General features: G+C 33.6%; 1 protein-coding gene across 1 annotated transcript in view; it reads right to left on the bottom strand.

The window, feature by feature from the left end:
- Positions 1-1,923: 1,923 nt before the first annotated feature.
- LOC129222394 (MAM domain-containing glycosylphosphatidylinositol anchor protein 1-like) overlaps positions 1,924-25,027 on the bottom strand; it is a gene marked incomplete in the record, with an annotated part of 34,801 nt that continues 11,697 nt past the window's right edge. The window contains 5 exon segments of the mRNA XM_054856896.1: positions 1,924-3,514; positions 7,487-7,573; positions 10,302-10,488; positions 14,063-14,184; positions 22,484-22,778. Coding sequence (XP_054712871.1) covers positions 3,405-3,514; positions 7,487-7,573; positions 10,302-10,488; positions 14,063-14,184; positions 22,484-22,778 — 801 coding nt within the window.

Genomic DNA, 25,027 nt, shown 5'->3' with positions numbered 1-25,027 from the left:
TGCTAGCTGTTGTATGTTGGATGCTTATGTTGTATATTTATTTATTTTTAGCCTACTTTCTCAGCAAAAGTCAGAGAAAGCAGAAACCAGCATAAAAGAAGGCTTAATGCATCTTAAAAATATCGCGAAAAACAAGAAAAAAAAAAAGTCAAAAATAAATAAAATAATTAAATAACTATCGAAAAATATTGGAAAGTAGGGTATTGAGATGGGGGGAAAATATCTGTCGGTTTGTATGTCTGTTCCTGTCACGCCCCCCAACCCCCCCCCAAATAACTTTTGTGTGAACAGTCCGATTCGAACAATTTCTATTTTGTTCGAAAGATCTCGGAGAGGACACTTCATTCCTATATATCATTTTTTGATTTGAACAGTTTTCGTCCAATTTTGAACAGTTCTAAAAAACTTAATATTAGCTCCTACGGGGAAATTTAAGGCAAAAATAAATCTTGAACTTATAGAGGCGGAGTGTCTTCAAACATACTTTGTAGGAAAAAGATTTTAGTGAAGAACATGTATTGAAAATACCCCTTTGTGATTTAAACAATTTTTCCGTTCAATTTTACAGTTCGAATCCCTTAATATTAGCCTCTACGGGAAAACTGAAAGTCAATATAGATTCCGAACTTAAAGGCGGATTTACTTAAAAAATTGTTGGGAATAGCTCTTGACGAATAACTCCTGACTCCGAGAATTTTAAGGCACTTGACTCCGACTCCGACTCCTGTGTCCGAAAATTAGTACGACTCCCCGACTTCGACTCTGACTTCGTAACTTAGGCAAAAATTTATACACGAAGGAAAAATGACTGACTCCGACTCTTGGAAATTCGACTTCGACTCCTGTATCAGAAAATGAGTTCGACTATAACTCCGCAAACATTGGCAGAGTTACGAAATAATTATTTTTAATATGATGTAATTTTATTTTCACTCTAAAGTTTTAATTTATGTATTTAGTTTTTGGCGGAGAAATTCGAAGTTCTTTATGTTTCTACTTAAAGATATGCGCAGACGCTTTTTTTTTCGACAATGAAAATTATTTCTGTAGTTGACATTTTATTGTTTTTATTTATTTTTCGAATTACCTTAATTCATTTTTAGATTTTTTTTTTTTTTTTTTTTGCAACAGGGGAAAAACAAACGGTTCTTTTCTTTTTTTTTTTGATATAATGTATTTATTTTAATGAGCTTATTGATTTTATTTTTTTTTTCTTTTTGAAAGCGGCTAAAGATTTTTTGTTAATGGAAAAAATGCATTTAGTTGCTTTGTTTAAAAGTGGCTGAAACTTTATTTGTTCGTTTTTTTACGCATCTAATTCTTTGGATGAGCTTGGCATATTTTATTTCTACAAATCAGCTTAAAATATTGAAAAATTATGATTGAAATAATTTGCGGCTTTAGCAAATTTTGAAAAAAAAAAAAAAAAAAGATAAGTTACTAGAAAGTCGATATTGGTATATGGGAAAGTAGGCTCGTTTAGTTTTGACGGAATTTCGAAACTTCTTGTTTGTTTAATTTCTCAACGCTTCACTGATGAGGTAATTTTTTGTAACGTAAGTGGTGAGGTGGGGTGTATGTAACACGAAGATTATACTTATGCACTCCACAAGGCTTAGTAAATCAAAGTAAGAAAATTTCCCATGATTTTTCTGTTATTTTTTTTAATGTAAATACATCTAAAAAAGTAATGTAAGTGACATTGTAGAAAGCTATATATGCAAACATTACGAAACGTTTGAACGTATTAGCCCAATTCTTCTGAGATACAGGATACCAACCTCATTACTTAAGGGGTAACCTTTTTTTTCTGGACAGTTTTATATTTTTCTTTAGCGCTGTAAGAATTATGTGTTAAAATGCTTAATTTTATTTCTAAATTAAAAAACAAACAAACATTTTTTTTTTTTTTTTTTGCTTTTATTATCAAAATAAAAGTACATGTACTAGATCATACATTACAACATTACTTAACATTTTCAATATCATTGTAAAGTTCTGGATAATGTTCAATAATCCCGAAAATAAATCATAAGAATTCTGAAGTGGTTTCGTACCATAAACACCGGGATTATACACATATTTTATTTCAGATATACACAAATGTTACCTGACTCCTAAAATACTATTTCAAAATATCTTGCTTCGGATATAATTTACCGTTAAATTGACAAAAATAATAAATCTCTTAGGCAAAACAAGAAATTCCTTAAAATGTTGTTGAAGGTTAAGATCAATAAAATCTCATGCTATATGGTAAAAGTAAATGCAATTTGGACTAGTTTCCAATTTTGCACAGACTCATGTGGGTATAATTACCCACTACTTTCAAAAATTCGATCTAATATATTCATTAACACCCAAATGGGACTGCGTCGAAAATCTGTATTGACATTTACTCTAATTTGTTCCTCCAGTTATTCGAAATAACTGAATTCATCATTTCTCTATTTTTGTACATTATTTGTTTCAACATTTACCTTATAAGTTATGTTTTGTGCGACTCAAATAAATACGTAATTTGATTTTCTTGAGCAGATATTAAAAATATTGATTGTGATCGAAACATCCACGGTTTACGGTAAATTCAACTAAACTAAACTTTCAAAAATGCAATAAATTAAGGAAACCTCATGATCACGCTCTTTGAAAGACTTATACAGCACCTTTTTCTTCACCCTAACACTATTTGAAAACGCAATTTTTTCAAGGTAGTTATTTTTAAACATTAGAAACTATTAGCAATTTTCGCAAATTCCAGTATAAAATTTCAACGTGATAGCATTGCCGAGGATTCAAAAGTTTATTTATTTATTTATTATTATTATTTTACATCTTTAGAAAGCTTAATGCAATTATTGCACGTTTTTTCCCTCAACTTAGGATTTCCAACTAAGAAATAGTCTGCAAACTTTCTCAAGAATCTGCGACGCACGTCGTAGCATGGCGCTGTTTCTGCTAATTGTGAAGTTTTAATCTGTCTTAAGACATAACAGGTCAGGTGCTTCTATAATTCGTTCAACAAAAACTTTCTGAGTATTAGAAGCAGTAAAGAAGTTCTAAAATAAGATTGATCATAGCTTTAAATTCTAAGAAATGAGTTCAAACTGAGGAAATCACTGTGACACTCACGTAAGCTTGTTTTTTCTTTTTTTCTTTTTAATTTTAATTAATGTTCAAATGAACTTTATTTACAGTTGCAGATTGTTTTGCACCCTGATCTCAATAAAAAGGAATATTTTAGATTTTGTGAGTATTTGAATGAAAGCAGATGAACGAACATGAACCAATTATTTCCTACTCACATCCACACAAATTAAAGCAAAAATGTCAACTGATGAAGATGATGAAGAAATAGTTATGATTTGTACATTTTTCTTTTCTAATTGGGAAAGGAATCAACCTCACATGAAACTAAACAGAAGGAGAAATAGACAGAAAATGATCATTTCTTTTTGAATGGCACTTGATGGATAGGAAGATAGCCTTGGAGCCTGTTCCAAATGCGGTGGATCTGTCAAAGAAAATAAACATGACAATTTTAATATTGTTTTAACACCAACCGCAAGAATATATGCCAATTAAAATATGCATAAAAAACTAGTTAGCCCCTTCCTGCTTGCTCCCGTCAAAATCACGGGCCGAGCCTTTGTCCCTTATTTCACGGGCCCCACAGTGTTTCGATTAGTGCAAGCTAGGTGGACAAAAGTCATGTTCAAAATTCTAAACATTGATATTGGGATAATGCAAACAATAAACCAAAACATGATACTTAGGTATTTGTTTATGTCTAACTCCTTTCGTCACGTGACTAATAAGGTTCAAAGGTACGCATTCGTTTGCAATAGAATAAATCAGTTGAGTTCCGGACATCATTTCATCACACAAAATTAAAGTGTTCCTTATTTCATATGATTTTATTGTTCAAGATGGATATTTTTTATACTAGTAAGTGCTTTCCCCCCCCCCCCTAATTTAATTAATCTATCTGATAGTTAAACAATATTAAATTTTTTTTTAAAGATGAACGATGGATTTTTTGCCTGTTTCAAACTTTCAATTGATATATCACTGACTATAATACGCCTTATTAATAATTTGAAAAGTGCAGCTATTATATACAGAAAATTTGCCCCGGGTACAAACTGATAAAATTATTACCATCACTTGAAAGGTTTTAAACAAGCAAAAACTCCTTCGTTTATCTTCCAAATTTTTTTTATATTGTTTAATTATCAGATAGTGTAATTAAATTAGAAAAAAAAAGCAATTACCAGCATAAATAATATCCATCTTGAATAATTAAATCATGTGAATCTAGGAACACTTAAATTTTGTGTGATTAAATGATGAATTCTGAACTTGACTTTTGTCCAGCTAGCTTGTATTAATCGAAACACTGTGGGCCCGTTCAATTTTCGGGCTAGAATGTAAAGTTCAAGCTTAAAAAATCCCAAAAAGCAAAAGTTTATCCGTTAAATGAAAATTTTAGCGATAGAATGAAATAAGAATGATAATATGTTTTAAAACTAATACTTATTCAAAACAGGTTCCATTGAAACTTAGTACAACGTTTTGAACGATCAACCAACGTATCCAGTGACTTTATTAGGTTTTTGGAAATGTACTTCAGCACCTGTGTCATAGCTGCCTGAATGGCTGAAGCATCATCGTAAAAAGCTCTTTTCATTGCAGATTTCAGTTTCGATAACAGTCAATAGTCACACAGTGATAGACCTGGCGGATACGGGGGGTGATCCAGGACGCAAATCTATTTTCTTGAAGGAGGCTAATAAGTTAATAATCGGCATTATTCGTCCAAGTGGAACGTTTTAAAGTACCAGAAAACGTTTTAAAAATGTCATATTACCGCTAGAATCGTCTCTTAAGTTTTTGATATCAAAATAACGTGCACGAAATATTACCAATCTGCTTGGAGAAATAGTTCAAAGCTGCTGTTACGCAAAAAATAAAAATTGAGAAAAAATTGTCAAGATTTTTCAAATTCTGCGTTTTAGATGTGTTCTGTTTCTCTCCCTCTTTAGACACTGCTATGAAACGATTTTCGCTCGATGAGAAATACTAGTAAGTTTCGAACTATCAAACATGTCTTTATATGGGTCATTCTGCAGTATTTTGCTGTGAAATGACCCACTCGTAATGCTAAATCTCGAAACATTTGTACGCTTTTTCTGTAAAAATTCAAATGAGATTTAAACATATGTTAGAAAATTTCGTTATCAGTAATGTTACAAATTCCGTAAATAGTAATTATTTTTATGATTAATTTGTCGTAATCTAGCTAAATTAGGCGCTTACTAAATTATCTTTCATCTAAAATTATTGTAGCAACGTAACCTGTAAATAGTTTCTTGTAATGAATGCACGGCCCCCGTACATTCGGCTGAAGTATACGTCCCCTCATTTCTGAATGATAAAATTTGTGAATGGAAAAGAAATAAAACAACGGTCTACGATTTTTCGGGAATCTTGTGGAATATTTGAGAGTTCTCTTTCGGTGTGTATAAAAAGCCGTTACGCATAATAAAAAGGCCGTTTCGATTGAGAATTTGTACTGAGAGTGTATTAGCTCTGTTTATTGCAAGGCATTTCACTGTGTTGTTTTTCGTATTGGGAAGTAAATACGTGTGTAACCGTTGAGTTTACGGTGTTGTGTGATATTTGCTTGATTACTGATGATTAATTTAGCAGTTGTTGACGATCTTTCCTGTACATAGTGTAAGTAAATTTCCCGTCTTTTTCTCAAGAACTGTGTCGTCCTTTCAAGAAAGTTGGAAGTCGCACCGGATCCGTTACAGTATTTTTTACAATGGGAAAGAATATAAATATTTCGAGATTTAGCTTTATGAACGGGACATTTGACAACAAAATACCGAGGAATGACCCATATATTGTATTATATCATCAAAAAGAACCCTGTTGTAAAAATTTCCCCGCCCAGAAAACCTTTTTCTCAACCTTTTTGCTCACCAAAACCACTTTACTTTGAAAAGCTTCCCGCCAAACAAGATAAACAATTTAAAAGATCTATCCATATTTCTGAGGAGTTGAAGGTGGGAGGAGGTTCTATTGGAAGTAGCTGTGATGGAAAAGGAGAGGAGGGAGGATGATTGGCAGATACTTGGCGGGCAAACTAGATATCATAACTTTTTATGGCTGAGGGTTTTTGGGTTTAGGATGCAGGTTTTCTTTTTTGTGCGGAAAAGTTAAAGGTTTTCTTGGCGGGGAAATTTTTACAACAGGGTTGTTTTTGATGAGATATCACATCTTTTTGCATTGATATTATTACTTTGTCTGTATTTTTAGAATAGAGAACTTCAAGTCAGAAAATTTTCAATTGAAACAACGCTGTTTTGTGTTTTTAAGGAACAATAACGGCTAGCCGAATTTTACGTCAAGTTATTTTCTGACTATTAAGATTCTATGTTCATTTTGCGAGAATTGGGCGGTTTAAATTTTATTGCAATCCTTGTATCCTCTCTGTTGCAAAGAAAACTTCTTGGATAATAAAATACTATATTTTAAATTATACTGTTAAATTATAAATTCTATTACAGTTTCTTTATTTGACAGAGTATTCAACATTTTCATGAAGGTTACGAGCTATCCCAAGTCGCAAAGCATTGGTTTAAGGTAACTTACTAAAAACGTCATAAGTTGACTATCGATGATTAAGCTTCGTTAAATATTTGCATAAAGACATTTTTCCTGTGTAATTTTTACAGCACTCCTAGCAGTTTTCGCTTAGTATTACGTTCAGGCTGCTTGATTTTATGTCAGGCTGCCAATGAAAGGAAAGGACTTGTGTCCTTATTCTCGCCATATTTAATTTTTAAATGCAGAGTCAAATTCCTCCGAAAATGTTCCGGCAATCCCTACTCTCTCGGCGAATGTTCCTATGATGAACCGCAAAAATGTTCTAGACAAATTCCATAAATAAACGAACATTTTGTCCCAGCTCATGTAGTTCATTAAAAATAGTAAAAGTGTAATGAATAAAATTTAGTTGCAGAAATCATAAACGCAATGTGTGATTTCTTAAGAAAAAAAGTTTGTTCATTACTTTTTAAAATTATTACTAATTAATGAAGTACACTCAAGCCTGTTTTTGTGCTGAGGATAAGAACTCCACAAAAAAAAGAAAAAAAAAAAAAATCGCATAAAAAAAATCGTTCAAAACTTCACGAGTGGCTGTAAAAATAGTTTTCGCATTGCTTTCTTAAAAAAGTTCAGAGACAAAAACTGGTTAGTTGAGCATTTTAGTTAAAAAATAAATATATAAATAATAATAATAATAATAAAGCAAATGGGCGATACGGACAATGAACTATTTGCAAACTGTCTGATAAAAATTAGAAGGAAGTCATTAAAATGTACTTTACGTTCTCTTTTTCTGAATTACTCTTGAAAATTAGTTTAGAATCAAAATATTTCTTTCATGCAGGAACTAAAAGTAATTAATTACCAGTTACATCAAGCACGGCATCATACATAGGTAATAAAGATGCTTGCACAGGCTCTTCCATCTCGTAATTACTTGTAACTAAATCACCTGACGAAAAACAAATAATAGAAAACAAAATAAACTTTAAAGAAAGTTGAACAAAATAATAAATACTTTTCAAACAAATCAAGAATTTAAAAGTTTAAACATTCGTGATACCCTTTTTTACTTCCTCTTACAAAAAAGGAAGTATTGTTTTCGCGAAAAAATTTTCACTCAAAAATCGGCCTTAATTTCCATTTTTCTCATCCCCGAATGAATGTTGAGTTTTTTTTCGACCGGATCACACGTGGGTATATGCCCAGGAACGTACAGACATCCGAAATGTCCATTTTGACGATTCCCAAGTTAATTACAACGAGTTTTCTCGTGACGTCTGTATGTACGATTGTGCATATGTGCGTATGTATGTCGCATAACTCAAGAACGGTATGTCCTAGAAAGTTGAAATTTGGTACGTAGACTCCTAGTGGGGTTTAGTTGTGCACCTCCTCTTTTGGTTGCATTCGGGTGTTTCTAAAGGGGTCTTTTCCCCCCTTTTGGGAGGAAATCATTGTTAATTTCGATGTAAACTTAAGTGGTGTTATAATTTGGCGGACACTTGGCGATATATCGCCAGTCTTTTGGTCGCCAAGTTTTGTCGCCAACTTGGCGATAATTTCAATTTGGTCACTGTTGGTGATATTTAGAGAGTAAACTATTGAATCACATTAAAACTGCCAATAATGAGAAAATGACATTAAATTAGAATAAAAGGAAGTCATGTGATGCACACATCAGCTCGTTTTGATGTAAACTCAAGTTGTGTTATAATTTGTCGGACACTAGGCGATATATCGTCAGTCTTTTTCGCCAAATTTTGTCGTCAACTTGGAGACAAATTTGGTGATTTTCTTTTCTTTTCTTTTTTTTTAAAGATTTGGTTGCAATTTGTCCACTGTTGATGATAATTAGAGAGTAAACAATTGAATCACATTAAAATTGCCAATAGTGGGGAAAATGACATTAAATTGGAGTAAAAGGAAGTCATGTGATGCACACATCAGCTCGTTTTTTTTAACCCAACAGATATTAAACCAAGAGTTCTCAATCTTTCAGGCTTTGAACGGTAATGTGAGCTTTCGCCCCCTCATCAGACCGTCATATGTGGTCAATATACAATCATAATTTGAAGCTAGTTGGGATTGCTGAAACTGGTTAGAGCATAAAAATATAGATAATTTTGTAAACAAAATTAAAAATTACTACTTTATTTTGAACATATTATTTTATTAGAACACATGAAATCAAAGAACTAAAATACAAATAAATTTGAAGTAATCTAGGTAAGGTAGTAAGTATTTAAGTAAGTAAGCATGTAACTGTAAAAAAAAAAGTAAGTATGCTATATCAGTCACTTTCACAGCATTAATAGGAGGATTATCACTGTTCGCTCTTGACAAGTTTTTGAATTATAATATTATAACTTGTGAAGCGCGCACCTCAAAATGTCACTTTTGATATCTATTCTTGCTCGATATTTTGACTTTATGCCTGCTAATGCAGTAAATAACTGATCCACGGGGATACCGGGATTAAAACAGCACTAAAAAAAATTCAAAAACGGCGGTAATGACGAAAATATTTACTTCTGACCTCAGCTTGAGTAAATTATAACTAGTTTTGTTATTTTACTTTATTTTTGGAATACATAAACGTTTAATTCCTTTGAATTTCTTTTACTCTTCTCAGGGGGGTGAGCCCCCCTCCATGTTGAGAAACTCTTCTTTCTAAAATTTAAGAGTCCTTGCAATTTAAAATTTTCTCTATGATTGCTTACCCAATTCTTTCACATTAATGAAATATCAAATCCAAAAATAAACCAAACTAAGAAGTAAAGAATATTACTGCTTTACACTACCATAGAGTTAATTGTCAAGATTTAAATGAAGTATAGGCACAAAAGTATCAAAAGGCATCTCACTAATAAAATGTTCTGTCTGTTTCATATTTTAACCATTTTGACAACGAATTTATCAGATCATTTTTATGAATTTCACTTATCAACAAACTACTTTTGTAGTGCCATAATTTTGCCTTCGCGACTTCTGATTTGAACATGCAATGTGCAATTGTTAGCCGTTGATATATCTCCCCCCCCCCTCCACGGAAAAATCTGAAACTATAGGTCTGTCTGAGAGCAAAAATTTCCAAACACATTCTGTTCCTAAATAAACAACCCATTGGAGAAAACGCAAATGACAGCACAAAAAATCGGATACAATAAATAAATAAATAATTGAAAAACATAAAATTAGAGGTGTAGAAAATGAACAAACTTTAGCGACGGTTTCTATTAGGAGTATTCCTTTCAAGAATTGCTCGTTGGAACTGAAATATTGTCCGTTTTTCACGAGAAGGCACTTCGCCACGCCCCCTCGAACGCAGAGTTCCATTTTAAGCGGAGGTGATCGGTAAACAATCCACACGCTTCTAAAGGAGGCGACCAGACATCCTTAATTTGGGCGTGCATTTTTATGTGCGAAACAATCTTAGTGGCCTTTACATCACTTGCTTCACTTGTCTGTTGTCATTTTAGATATTCTTACATTTTAAAAGCTGCTGCTTTTACAACAAAAAGCTATGATCCGAATATGCCTTCTGCCGAAAACATCGAAATAGAATCATCGGATACCACGTGACGAGGGAGGAGTCAAGTGCCTTCGCATGGAAAACGGACAATACTTGTCTTAGATTACAAAAACTATTCTACATTTGAAAAATGAGAAAAACTTACCAATCCCGAAAATGAATGTTTCTGATGGTCTGTTGAATCCAAATTCGTTGTGAGCTTGAAGAACTGCCTCATAACGTTGTCCAACTTCCAAGCCAGTTACGTTGTAAGATTGGGAATAGAGAAGACTGTGCTGACCTCCACCATCTTCTGCAGCCGGTATCATGACGTCAGTCCAATCTGTTCCACTCTAAAGATTGAAAAGTCAAATAGATGATTTAAACTCTTCAGAAGTCGCACCGTGAGCGAAACACTCATACCAAGCATAATAAAGAATTATGTTATTCTGCATCACAGGGAATGATGCTGCTATCCCTAGCTTCTCTATGGACCTTATCTTGATGCTTGTGGTGTTTGGCAATGACTAGTCTTCGTATGATTGTCGCGATGATTAGTGAATAACGAAAAATGTTAAAAAAGGTAGGGTAACGGCACCAGTAAGATATGCTTAAGACATTGCTCTCGGATTAGCTAAATTTTCTGAGCCCTTTACCCAGATAGCATGCTCACTTGTAGCAAGTTTGATTTTCTCCTGATATTATCTTGTTGAATCAAGTTTGACGTGACTAATTTGCTGCAAACTTTCAGCAAGTTAAACGGCACGCACGTTCCTACTCTTGTCAAGCGCTAGTTTGATTGAAACTTGATTCAACCGGGAAATCCATCGCATGCGTGGTAGTTCGTAGGCTTCGATTCGGCGCCACAGCAAACAAAGCATGGAGCCATGTTGATGATTGAAGAAGTTAGCTGCTAGCAAAGCCGTAGCGTGGAAAACCACGTTGGATCAGCACAGAAAAGGTATTTTTCATTTTAATATTTTTTTAACTGCAGTATTTTCTTTAAATTGTAATTCAGAAGAAGTAATGCATTGTAATGTATTAAGACTTTTTTAACTGTTTTTCTCTCATGTAACTATACATCTCATCTAACGTTTGACTGCTTCTGGATACTCTGAATTAGCTAATTCTATTTTTATTTGCTTAATTTCGAAAAAAGGTCCGAGTCCCCAGAAAGGGACACCGAAAATTATGATGATACCCAGTAACAGATAGGTTGAGGTAAGGTTGAGTAATGGACAGAATTCCCCTTTTCTCTTCAAAATGTGCAAAAGATCTTTATTTTTAGATGTAAAACCTTATTAAGTTCAAATGAACTTGAAACACCGGCAGACCTCGTGGTGGCTGTTCATAACCTTCCACCACGCCTTGTAAATACCAACTGGCTAAAAAAAATCACTCTGATATCACTAGATGGTTGCACCGTATTCATGGGTCGCAGCAACATCAGTTTCACCCGCATAAAATTCTTAATATTTAAATCCAAACTTACGACTGTCTGTTACTGGTGCCGTTACCTTATGTTATTCTGCATCATAGGGAAAGATGCTGCTATATCTTTAGCTTCTCTAGTGATCTTCTCTTGATGCCTGAGGTGTTTGGCTATGACTAGTCTTCGTATGACTGCCACGATGAATATTAAATAACGAAAAATGTTAAAATAGTTAACTAATAAAAGAAGAATTTATTTTCTGACGCAAACAAAATTTTCCCTCGTGCCCCCGTTTACGAGCTATAAGACCTTAAAGTCTGCCAAAGTTTTAAAAAAAGCTCTAAATTTAAAGATTTGACATGAAATTGAAGATACACACTATTTCACCATCTGCATGTGGCAAGACATCAATCTGCAAAACGCGTGAAAGATGTCTTCCATTACCACCGAAACTCGCTAAATTTGACGACTATTCTTAAAATTTTGGCTGACCTCATTTTAAGACTTCATATTTCGATAACGAGGTCGCGAGGGCAGATAAATTATGCTTCCAGAAACATGATTGTTCCGCTTGCTACTTATTTAAAAAAAAAAATCATTATTACACAATCGTATGGTTTTCTGGTCAGACACAAGCTACAGATGCTGCAACTGACGAAAGAAAAAAAGCATTAATGACTATAAAAGAAGTTCTAGAGGACAAGAACAGTTAAAGTCAGATGTTAGCAGCGCTATATGGCATAATGTTATAAAACGAAATTACAGGGTGACAAGAAATAGCTTGGACTAACATAATACATTATAATTCTAATGCTAATAAAAATATTACAACCAAACTTCACAATTAATATGAATACTGTCCGATCTTTTAACGCGAAACCTTACTCAAAATTGCGCATGCGTTAGGTCTCTTCTGATTTGATCAAAACAGGGGTGATAGCAAGAAGGAAGTAACGAGCAAGCAATAACTGAATGCATCGGGAAGTGCGCTTCCTCAAGTCATCACCCCTTTTTCAATTGGAGCCGTATGCAGCTGCTAGTTGCGGAGTTGGAGAACAGACACTACATTATTTCGTCTACTTTATTTAAATTTTCAAAGTGGCTACCTTTTGCCTTAATACAGAGTTTTAAACGTGTCACAAAATTTTTGGCTGTGAACCGCAACTCACTTACTGATACTTCATCCCATTCCTTGCATAAGGATTTCTTTAGGGATGCCAAAGTTTTATGAGGTTTAGCTCACATCTTTGTCTCTAAAATCTTCTTGCATTGTTGAATGTCGTCTCAAACGTCTAAACCATTAGAATGTCGACCCCAATCTAATGGTTTGAGGTGGGATACGTGCTAGTAGGAAAATATCACTCGTTTTTGTTGATCAAGGGATAAAGATCAACTAGAAACATATCGCAAACGTATTTTGGAAGACGTTGGTTCGTAGAAGTTCTTTGGAAACAAAAGGTTGACCTTCTAACAGGATTCCTCACCTGCACACCGAGCGAAAGACACTCAAGATTGGTACAAGACACATTTTCCAGACTTCATTGGAGCTCAAGAATAATCACTGTATTCCCCAGATTTCAACCGAATTTATCATTCTGTTTGTTCCATCGTAGAGAAAAGGGTGTGGGCTAAACCTCATAAAAATTTAGCATCCCTGAAGAAATTCTTGTGCAAGGCATGGGATAATATATCAGTTAGTGAGTTGTGTTCCATTTGCAACTGTAATAAACTACAGGGGGCGTTGCAGCCACTGTCTAATGGCGGACGAAGAAGGTAAAAAAAGCAAATGCCATAACTTATAACTTGCTTTGAAGATTAGTGAATGACAGTAATTTTTTATCGTGTTTGCAGGAAGCTTTCTTTTCTTTTCTTCTAAAACCTGTAATTTACCCCAAAGAAAACACGTGGAATGGAATGTTTTACCTTTTTCGACAGTACTTTTTAATCACCGGAAAGTAGCGTATTCGAGCTCTGGAGTTGCGAATAGCCGAAAATTTTGTGACACGTTTAAAGCTATGAATTAAGGCTAAAGGTTGCCACTTAGAAAATTTGTATATATATTAGACGAAAAAAGTCTTCATCTCATGGGCGCCCATATGCAAAGTTGCAAGGGGGGGGGGCTCAAATATTTTCCGCGTGGTTTAGCAGAATATTTTCCCCGTGGAAACCGATTTCAGGACAGATTAGAGTCATAAAAATTTGAGATTTTTAATAATTTATTAATTTCTGGATGGCGAAGAAATGTTTTTACATTTTTTGCAAAGAAAAAAGTACTAAAAGCAAGGAAGTTCTAATTTTAAAGGGAGGGCTCGAGCCCCCCTTGCCCCCCTATATTGGCGCCCTTGCTTCATCTTAATTTTGAAGTTTTTTCGCAATGTTTTCATGAACATTAAAGTTATTATGATGTGTGTCCAAGTTATTTCTTGTCACCCTGTATTTAGTGTTTTCCCTCAGGTACGCGCTCTCGCTGGAGGATTAATAAAGCATTCACTCACTTTGTGCTTCCGTATTTTCAACTGATATTCAATTATAGGGCTGTAAGATTTTGCAGTCCAAAGCAGAAGAAAGCTGTTTTCGCCCGATTCATTCCCTCGTATTTGAATGGGCTCCGCTAGGCCTAGATGTACAGAAATCAGAAATCATTATTCTTGCAAGATAATATAACTACTTATTTTATCGAAAAAAATCTTTACTCCTATATAGAACGAAATAATATAGTAAACAATTTCTGCAGACCGAATAGCAAGAAAAAGAACTTTTGAATATCCTAAATTAGAAAAGAGTTACAATACTTTTCAATGCGCACAGAATGAGAAGGAATACTTTAAAACAGCTACAGAATAAAGAATTCCAGGACTTAAGTTTATTCTTTAAAATTGAAAGGGGAGTTACTACAACTTTACTTTCGCATTCAGAGCTCACAAAGAAAAAAAAAGATTAATTTAGAAAATGAATATACAAAAATGATTTACGTTTCAAATGTGTTCCCCCCCCCCCAAAAAAAACCCCCGAAAAAAACTATAATCTGTCCTTTGGAACCATTCATTTATTACGTAAGGGTCTCGAGGGGGGGGGGGAGGGTATAAAAATCTCTACATACCCTTACTTGGGGGGGGGGGGGTCAAAGCCATTTTTACGTAATATTTTCCAAGTCGAGATTTTATATTAAAAATCGTGCAGTCAAGTGTTTTTGCTGGAATCATATTTCATTTGTGTCTGGAAGGTAAAAAACGTATTAGGATGAGCTGTTTTTTGCTTGTTTTACCAAGATTGAATAGTGTAAAAAATTTTTATTAAAGAATCGCACTATGTATGGCATATTTTTTTTTTTTTTTTTTAAGAAATATCGCATTACATACAAAAAAAAAAAAAAAAATGTCGACAATACATTTAGTCTAGATTCCAAATTTTTAGTAAATATTTCTTTACACAAAAAAGGTTTTAAAAAATAATTTAATAGTGAACTTAAGAAGGATACCTGTGATGTAAGATTCGTTATTTTATTATCTTGAAAAACGAAATGGAATCTTACGTAAGAATATAAGAATAGAGGGGAGGGGTTTTATTACCCCCTTGCGTACCTTACATGGGGGGTAGAGGTGGGGTCAAAAAATGCCAAAAATCATCCTTACATAATTAATGAATGGCCCCTTACATAAAAAATTTGTGCTTTATTTTTGACCTATCCAACATTATCTCTAAGAAATAGACCAATATTTTTAAAGGATTGCAACACTCCCCCTCCCCCATTATCGAAAACATATATTCTCACTGGCAACAATAGTGACTCATTTCAAAATATCTGGAAAAGAGTACGAGTAATTATTGATTTTAAATCTAAATTTAATGCTGTTTCTAGTCCTAAAACCTACAAAAAGTTAGTTTACATAACTGGTGCGTAGTAGCCAAAAACTATAGCTTCATGATTTAGAAGAAAATTTTCTGACTTTAACCATATTTTAAACCAACCAGTAAACATAACATCATAAATGTTTTTGGCGCAGACTTAGAGAATAAATTATAGTTAAAGGCCGTGTAGTGCAGAACCTTGATTTTTTCAAACTTTTTTTTTCTCTCTCTCTCTTTGTGATGTGCATCAGAGGCGAAACCAAGGGTTGGTCCATGGGGTGCGGACCCTCCTCGCAATGAGTAAGAAAATATCAATTTTTTCAGACATAGGTTTTCGTACAGTGTAAGAGAACTAGTATTTGAGCGTACATACAGTTTTATATGCGTTCCTTGCCCCTAGTATACTTGGGAACTAAACCCTGGGAGCCTGGGGTCTCCGTGTTCAGTTGATCACCTAACCGGAACATCTTTCTTGCATCCCAGCGCCCTCGGTCTCGCAAACTAAGATGGACACAGTAGGCCTTGTTCCCTATGGGGTTGCACCATTGAGTTTAGTTTAGTTTTTTTTTTTTTTTTTTTGAGCAATCACGATTGCTTATTGCTTTCATTTGACTGTTTTGATGTCCTGTCATTTTATTTTCCCGCCAGCACCCTCTGCTGCATCACCGTCGACCGGCCGCCTCACCATACTGCTCCTCTAGCGAAAACCGTCTCCAGGTTGCGTCAATATCCTACACTTACACGCATACTTACACACACGTACACACACAAACACATACACACACATACATACACCTACACACACTCAAACACATACACACACACGCATACATACAGGTACCTGCACATACACACAACTACCCACACACTTATGCCTGCACACAGACACAAACACATATGCCTACACACACATACGCATTCCCCCATACACAAACACTCATACACACAACTACCCACACACTCATACCTGCAAACAGATACAAATACACATACCCCCCACACACACATAAACACACACGCCTACATAAACACACACACTCGTGATTGCGAAAAACATAATTTGAATTCAAGAAGTCAAAATTCAAATTAAATTTTTTTTTTTTTTGGCCTCTTGTATTGTGTTAGAAAAATTAAAGTAGGAAATATTTTTTCCCCTATTTCATCAAAAAGAAAAAAATATCGCATTATATTATTTCACAAAAAAAAAAAAAAAAGATGTTACAGCAAAATACACTTGCAGTGTTGTTCCTGGTCTTCAGGTCGTTCCTGGTCAACAACTTCAAAGCCAAAGCATGGTTTGATCCATTTCGTTCAAAGACTGTTTGGGGGAAATGATTTAAAAACCAGAACGTTAGAGGATTTTTAACAAAATCGTGTTTGATGACATCTGTTATAGAACTGGAATCTTTTAAAAATATTTATTGAACCCTTTCCGAAATGAAATCCTTCATACGCCATGAACGCCAATGTTGTTGCTGGCGGGAGATACAGGTCAAAAACAGTAATCAATTTAACTGTACCTTTAACTTTACTTTTGAAATCAAAACACATTACCGAGTTAGCATACGAAAGCGATTAAGGCCGAAATACAGTGAACGCTACCATGATAACAGTAAAAATGTTTTAAAATCTGAATTATTAATATTCACTCTATTACATTTACGCATGCGTAAATGAAAACTCGATATTCTATTATTCCATGTTTTTGTTTTAGAAAATATAATCTTTCTTTTCCAAACTGCCACTTCGAAGTAAAAAAGCTCAGTATTTACATAACTCAATGGTCATGCCAAACCAGTTTCATGAACCTTCGATTAAACGTTTTTTATTTGCTTGGCGTAAATAGCGCGCACTTTTCGAAGATTTAAATGTTTTCAACTGTCAAAAACACATATACAAAGTAATTGTTTTTCGTAGGCTAAGAAGAATCTAGTTGCTTGTTCTATTTAAAAATAAATATTTCCATGGCACTGACCTAGAAAAAATTGGTATCGAAATGACAGAGTAAGATAATTTTAAATCTTATATCTTCTTTCTTCAGATAATGCCCTCTCTATCGTCCCGGTTCTAAGGGAAACGGAAGAATTTTCCTCCTATTTCAGTTTCGGTGACGCACAGGTGTCATTAGTGAAACTGGAGAATGTCATGAATTTAACATGGAAGTTTTTTATTCTGTTTTTAATTCGAGTACGTCTTGTTACTACAAAGTCATATTAGTTTCCAAAATGAATAATGTTTCTGCTTTTTGAAGTTACTCAGACAGTGGTAGAGGAAGAGATATTTTTGACGTTGTTTATTATTGTATTTTTAAATGAAATGATGCTATAAAATAGAGTTTTACCTAACTATTTTATCTAATTTTGAGAAAGCTACATACATTTTGTTTATATACAGTGCTTTTTTAATGTATTTAGCCAATACTCAGTCTTGTTTTTATAAAAAGTTGAGATGCAATCGTGGGCACATGATGCTGGAGGTGCAACGTAATCGAGAATAGTTCACAACGAAGGAAAATAATGATAAAAAAAAAAATTCTCGAAATGACTAAAGTATAAAAACCCGATGATTTATTGCAAGCTCCCAATGACTCAGGGAGAAATTCTGATGATTTAGAAAAATATTTTTTAAAGAAATAATGCTACAAAATAATGTTTTACATAATTATTTTACATAATTTTGCCAAAATAATGTATTTTGTATAATATATACAGTCAAGTGCCCATACTTGGGATAGTATCCTAACTTGGGACATTTTGCCGAATTTGGTTTTGAGGGCTGTTGCACCTGCTGGTATTTCACCAGTAAGAAATAAATGGTGTTACAGAATAAATGAATAGTTATCTTATGAGGCTATGTGAGTTGAACTTTGATTCATCAGCTTTATGGGTTATTTTTATGATTTTGAAAAGTTCGAAAAAATATGCGATTTGTAAGTACTTAAATAAATTTTTTTACCTATGATTACTGAGAAGCAGCATTAGTTTGAACTTGTTTCACAACTCATCTCGACTATGCACCTGTGCCTCGTTTGGACAAATTCATTTCCACCCAACTAATTCAGTTCAACTAATTCATTAATAAATTTGGAAATTGCAAATACGCTTCTAACTTGGGACATTGTCCCAAGTTAGGATACTAAGGCATAAAAAGTTCTCTAAGGAATATTGAAGAAATAAAGTATGTAATTGTATTACATATATTAGTTCTACTAATGAAAATGAATCTCAAAGTATACATGAGGCTGATTTATTTGTAGTAAATTTCTCGTATTATGAAGAAATGAAAATGAATGTGAAAAAAGGATTATGGAGAGCAAAAAATAGGCTGAGTTAATAATTATTTGGGTTCAATGTTTTCAGGGGCAAGTGTACATTCTGAAATCATTGAAAGTTTACAAAATTATATTATTTCTATCTAATGATAGTTTTTTCTTTATTGGGTATTGTAAAACTTTTTTTAAATGATAGTTGGTGTCCCAAGCTATTATCTATTGCTGAATACATGAAAGAAATATCAAAATAATAAGTGTCCCAAGTTAGGGGACACTTATTTTGACTTAGGACAATGTTAGGACAACGTCTAAGTTAGGACAATTAACTTTTTTTTTGTTTTATTTTTAAATAAACATATTTACACATCTATACCTTGCCTTTAGGTGAAGTACTAAGACACATACTAAAAATATAATACTTCGTTCGAATGGAAAACATATGATTAATATGCTACTAAAGGTAAAAGTTCAAAACTGTCCCAAGTATGGGCACTTGACTCCAGTGTTTTTATAAGTAAATTGTAAGAAATCTACCAGGAATTTCATTTCTATTCCTTAATAGCACAAAATGTACTAAAGAAAATTTGTACATTATAGAATTGCATCAATTCTTCTCTTTTGAGCGTTCATTTCTGATTTTGTCTCTAAAAAGTTCTTTTTATTTAAAAAGGCCACGTTTTATTTCTTTTTTAAACGTACACATGCAGGTGCCTAAAATTGGTAAATGTTTCGTTTTGAAGAAAAAAAAAATAATGGGTCATCTTGGTCATCAGGAACATCAATCATAAATGCCCAGCAATAATCAGCAAGTGTTTATTCACTTGGACAGGAAGGCAGGTTCGTCAAAGATGTCTTTTTATAGTTGTGCATCAATAACACGTGGAAATTACCAAGCAGGTAGCATATTTCGTCTAATAAGCGTTGCAAAATGGTTGTTAAGACAGCCATTTTAATGCATTTTTGAAATGTTTAAAAATTATGTGGGCTACCTTGGTAGTGTTATCAATAGCCACAAAGTTTTTGAAAAGACCTAATTTATTATAATGTTACAAATTCAGTAAATAGCAATTATTTTTGTGATTAATTTGTTGGAATCTGGCTGAATTTGGCATTTATTCCATTATCCATCATCTAAAATTGTCTTAGTAACGTAACCTGTAAATAGTTTCTTTTAATGAATATACAACCCCCTTACATTCGAATGAAGTATATGGTCCCCCCATTTCTGAATGATAAGATTTGTGAATGAATAAAAAGAAAACGAAAGGAAACTTCGTTAAAAACCTGGAATATTTGAGAGCTCTCTTTCGAGGCTTATAAATAGCCATGTCGCGTGTTCAAAGTCAGATTGGTCTGAGCCGTGGACTGGAAAGTGTGTATTTGCCTTTGCGCTGTGTTTTTGCATATTTCGATGTAAATACGTGTGTGACCGTTGAGTTTACGGTGTTAAATGATATTTGCCTAATTGCTATGGTTAATTTAGCAGTTGCTAACGATATTTCTTGTACACAGTTGTAAATAAATCTCCTGTGTTTTCTCAAGAATTGTGTCGTCATTTAAAGAATTTCTTGAAGTGGCTGAACTCGTAACGATCTAGTGCTGGTAGAATAATGGAGACTTTGTTTTTTGATGTCATACCCCTTGTCATTGCTGTCATATGAAACAACAAAATTTGTTCAACCCAAACAGTTAACCCATAAAAAAAGCGACTTGATATTAAACAGAATTGATTGCCTCACATCAGTAAGTGTTGCACTGAATTTCATCTATTAAAGCTTCCGAATATTCATATGATTCCATCATTAGAATTGAATACGCTAATGGTACCGAAGACAACCTGTTTCGACAGGGTGTCGCAAAAAAAAAAAAAAAAGTACTCACACTTAAATTGTCGCTAACATGTTTCATTTTTTTGCAATGCAGCTGCAGGTGTAATTAATTAATGACAGCATGGAAAAATATTAACATTGTTTGGAAAAGAAGTTTGTCTTGAAATAAATGGAAGGACCGAAAACGCCATTGAAGGGCAAAGATGATTCAGAAGATAATTCACAAAACCGTCCCCCCCCCCCCATGCCTGACCATTGCTCGCACAAGAGAAAAAATTGAAGCAGACGGAACCTTCAGCAGAACGTCAACAAGAAAGGTCGTGGTGACCTGATCGATAAGGCTTCGAACTCGTAACAGGAGAGTTCCATGCTCGATGCCAACCGGCCAAAGATCCTCCGTGTTTACTGAGGATAAGTGAAGCACGTTGATCCTCCACGTGAATAAGTACCTCTGGGGGTGCTGAGCCAGGAGTTGTCTAGCTTCAAGTTTGGTTCTAAACTATCGAAATGTTGATAGATGGTGCTTCTATCGATTGTGTGCGTCTGAACCTTTTCGGATTCCCACCTAAATGGTGCTGGATTAAAACTGAAGCCCTCCCTCACTGGCTTAAATCGAATAGCCATCGCTACTCGGATCGGATACCTGAGTGGTATTGGAAACAACAACAGCAACGCAAACAAGAAACTTTTTGAACGACCACGAACATCCACGAGCTTAGTACAAGGCATCAGCAATCGATGCTTTGAAATTGGAAATTGAAAGAATGTCGCCATATTTCTAATGACCTGTTTCGTGACGTTTGAAATCCCTTGATGAGCGTTATCAGAGTTGCCTGGACATCGGGCAGTAATGGTAATCAAAATCAATTTGAACATTTGCGAACATAATTTTTCCATTGCGTTTGTCTTATGCATTTGAAGCTGTTTCATTTCACTCTATGTTCATAAATTATGTTTATCTTGTCATTCGAAGGGTAAGGTAAATTTTTTGAGACACCCTCTCAATATAGCTTTCATACCAGTTTTGGAAGTGCTACTACCAAGTTTCATCTGATCTGTTTGATGTTCAAATACGAGCATATCCATTACAGCGTCATTACTATTACAGTTAACTAGAATTTTTTTTTTCCTTAAAATATATATATTTTTTAATTCTTCATGTCTGTTTTGAAAGAAACACAATTTCCTTAACATTCTTTAATAGAACTCAAAAGATCCTTCTAGTTTTAAACAAACTCAAAACTCGAATTGTTTAAGATCAGTTATACTTTTCAAACATGTTATAATTTAAAGTAGTAGCTTCAAATTAAGGATTATATCATAGTTCATTAGAAATTCCAGTAAACTTCATTCTGCTGCAATTCGATCTGAACCTGCCGGTTTCTACCATACTTACTATAAATTGATTTGTTCTATTATTAGTCAAAAGTTATAAAATCTCTTCATTGTTTTGCTAATGAAGGTCTGAGTTTTGTATTTATCATTAACTTTTTACAGCAAACAATGAGAAAACACACGTTCATGTTTTAATGCCTTGGAACATGAACGTGTGTTTTCTATGTAGCTCACAAAAATGGAGAAAAGTTTCTTGAATTAAAAATATTTTTTCTTTCTTTCTGTTTTCTTATATATATATATATATATATATATATATAGACAGGACTATTATTTTAAAAAAGAGAAAAACAAAGCTTTTATTGAAAATTTCTTTCCAGCTAAATCTGAGTAGCTGCATAATGAACTTCAAATTAATCAATGTACTTAGCCCGTGGTGAAAAGAAATGGACGTAAAGGGAATCATGGTATCTTGTTCTCATAAACTACAGCCCTCTGAAGTAGCTTTTGTAATTTTAAAACTTTCATATTGTTTTTCAGACCACGTTTACAAACGATCAAGCTTGTCAAAGTAATAAAAAAAATTACAACTAATGATAAAGTGATATGAAATAAAATGATAAATTGTGAACCTGATATTTCCACAGTCTTCCATGTTTGGCCAACCGAATTTCTTGCGACACAAGTATACGACCCTAGTTCTTCTCGCCGAATCTTCTGCATTTTTAGAATAACTTCCACCGCAGAGGGTCCAGGAACCCTTTCTTTAAGTCGAATTCGTTCACTGGGGCGCAACGGTTTACCATTCTTGTGGTCCCCCTGGAGCCAAGCCACTTGAGCAGTTGGAGCAGATCTACATGTACAGACGAATTCTACTGATACACCTTGATCACCATGTACCCATTCAGGACGAACCATCACTTCAGGGGTATCTGAAAGGAGGAAAATACACTTGATTTCTTCTTTTCTGGTAAAACTTTGAAAAGTAACTGATTTGCGTTCTGAAATTTTCAGAATGCAATTGGTAGCTGGGCAAGTAGTCAAGCAAAAGTAGGTTGTCATGCAATGGAGAAAATCCTAAAAGAGTTTAAGACATTACTATATCCACGAAAAATGTTTCAAACTAAAGACGGTACATTTATTTTCGAGAGAGGAAATCCTTCAAAATAGTGAATTACATTAAAAAAAAAATGAATCAGATAATAATGTTCCCTCACATAAATAATACTATACCAAGGTTTTTCAACCTAGGGGGTGTACCCGCCAAAGGGGGGAGCAGAAGAACTTCAAAGGAGGCGGGAATGTATTCCAAAAGTAAAGTAGAAAAGTAAAAGTAAGTATAATTTCCTTAATTTTGAGATCACATGTAAGTATTTTGACATTGCCATAGTTTTTGATATTTTTAGTGCAGTTTTTATAACGTTTAGTGCAGTTATAAGTTGATTACAAAATGTTCCTAATGCTTTGGAGTTATGCTTTGTTAAAACAGATATTTATTTTTTGTGTAAATTTGACTAGCTGTTTCTGTTATCACTTAAACGAGCATTTAGTTGCATTTAATCGGCTTTAATCGCAGTCCTCTTCCTCAATTCAATTGCAGTTGATGATTTACTAAGTTCAAACAAACCAGGTTATATAAGTGACACGACTTAAATGTTTCATAATTACTGGTTTAAAATCTTAATTTAATGCTAAATGATGACCTATAAACATATGAATTAATGTAATCACGCATAATTTAGAAGAAAATTTGTCGAATACACAATTATAATTTAGACTATGAAAACAAACCAGCAAACAGAATATCATTAATGTGTTTTTTTTTTTAAATTTATTTATTTATTTTTTACGTGATACAATACTTTACAATGAATCCGTTAAAAGTTTGTTGGAGAATGTGGGGCAAAGTGAAATAGTTAAGACAATTGAGGTCGTTGAAAATGAACAAGTTAGAAATTTGTTTTAAAAATTACATTACATGAAGAAGGAACATTGTATTTTATTTTAAAACTTGGTGAAAAGTGGAAAATTTTAACTTTTTTTATGGGGCAAAGTGAAAAATTAAATATTTTTCTATAAAATATTTTCTATTCAATTAAAAAAATATTTTTGATAGAATGAATTAGTAAATAAAAGGTTGAATCAATAAATGAAGCGATAATGAAACAATAAAGAAATGATCAAATTAATTAATTGATTACTTAATACATACAGAAAAATAAATGAGTGAATGAATAAGAAAATAAGTGAATGAATGAATAAATATAAGTGAATTACTAAGTGAAGAAACGTAAATGAATTACTTAATAAATGAACATGATTTAGTAAATGATTGCGTGAATAACCGCATTAATCTTTTCCACTTTGCCATACATATAAATGATTAATTGTACAAAACATTAAAAATACAAATTAGCTTAAGGTTAACTAAATAAATACGGCATTGAATATTAGAAGATTTCAATTAATGTTTGAAATGTTAATAACAAGAACTTTATCAATTTTAATAGCAAAAATAATTTTTGACTTACAGCAAATATTACAATGTGAGTATCAATTGTTGAAAATAGTTTCCATTATCGTATGTTATAACTTTCGGAGGAATTTTTTTTCATGACTAGAATGGAATACATGTGCTACTAGATAGTTAAAATATTACCAGATTGGTGGAATTATGAACAGAGTAAATATTTCACTATTTCACTTTGCCCCGCTATTTCAATTTGCCTCCCCCGCGCCCCATTCCCCAACTATTGCTTCAGACCTTGATTTCCTCCAGTGCTAGTTTTGTTGTGTCACTTCTATCTCATCAAAGACAACCCTGTTGTAAACATTTCCCCGCAAGGAAAACCATTAACTTTTCCGCTCAAAAAAGAAAGCCTGCATCCTAAACCCAAAAACCCTCAGCCTTAAAAAGTTATGAGATGTCTATGTTTGCCCGCCAAGTATCTGCCAAACTATCATCCTCCCTCTTCTCCTCTTTCATCACACCTACTTCCATTAGAATCTCCTCCCACCTTAAACTCCTCAGAAATATGGATAGATCCTTTAAATTGTTTATCCTGTTTGACGGGAAACATTTCAAAGTGAAGTGGTTGCTTGGTGAGCAAAAAGCTTCCCGCTAAGCAAGATAAACAATTAAAAGGATCTATCCATTAGTCTGTTCTTATTTTCAC

This window comes from Uloborus diversus, chromosome 5, assembly GCF_026930045.1.
Source record: "Uloborus diversus isolate 005 chromosome 5, Udiv.v.3.1, whole genome shotgun sequence".
In the NCBI taxonomy this organism is placed as follows: Eukaryota; Metazoa; Arthropoda; class Arachnida; order Araneae; family Uloboridae; genus Uloborus; species Uloborus diversus.
This window is presented reverse-complemented; position numbering and strand designations above follow the sequence as displayed.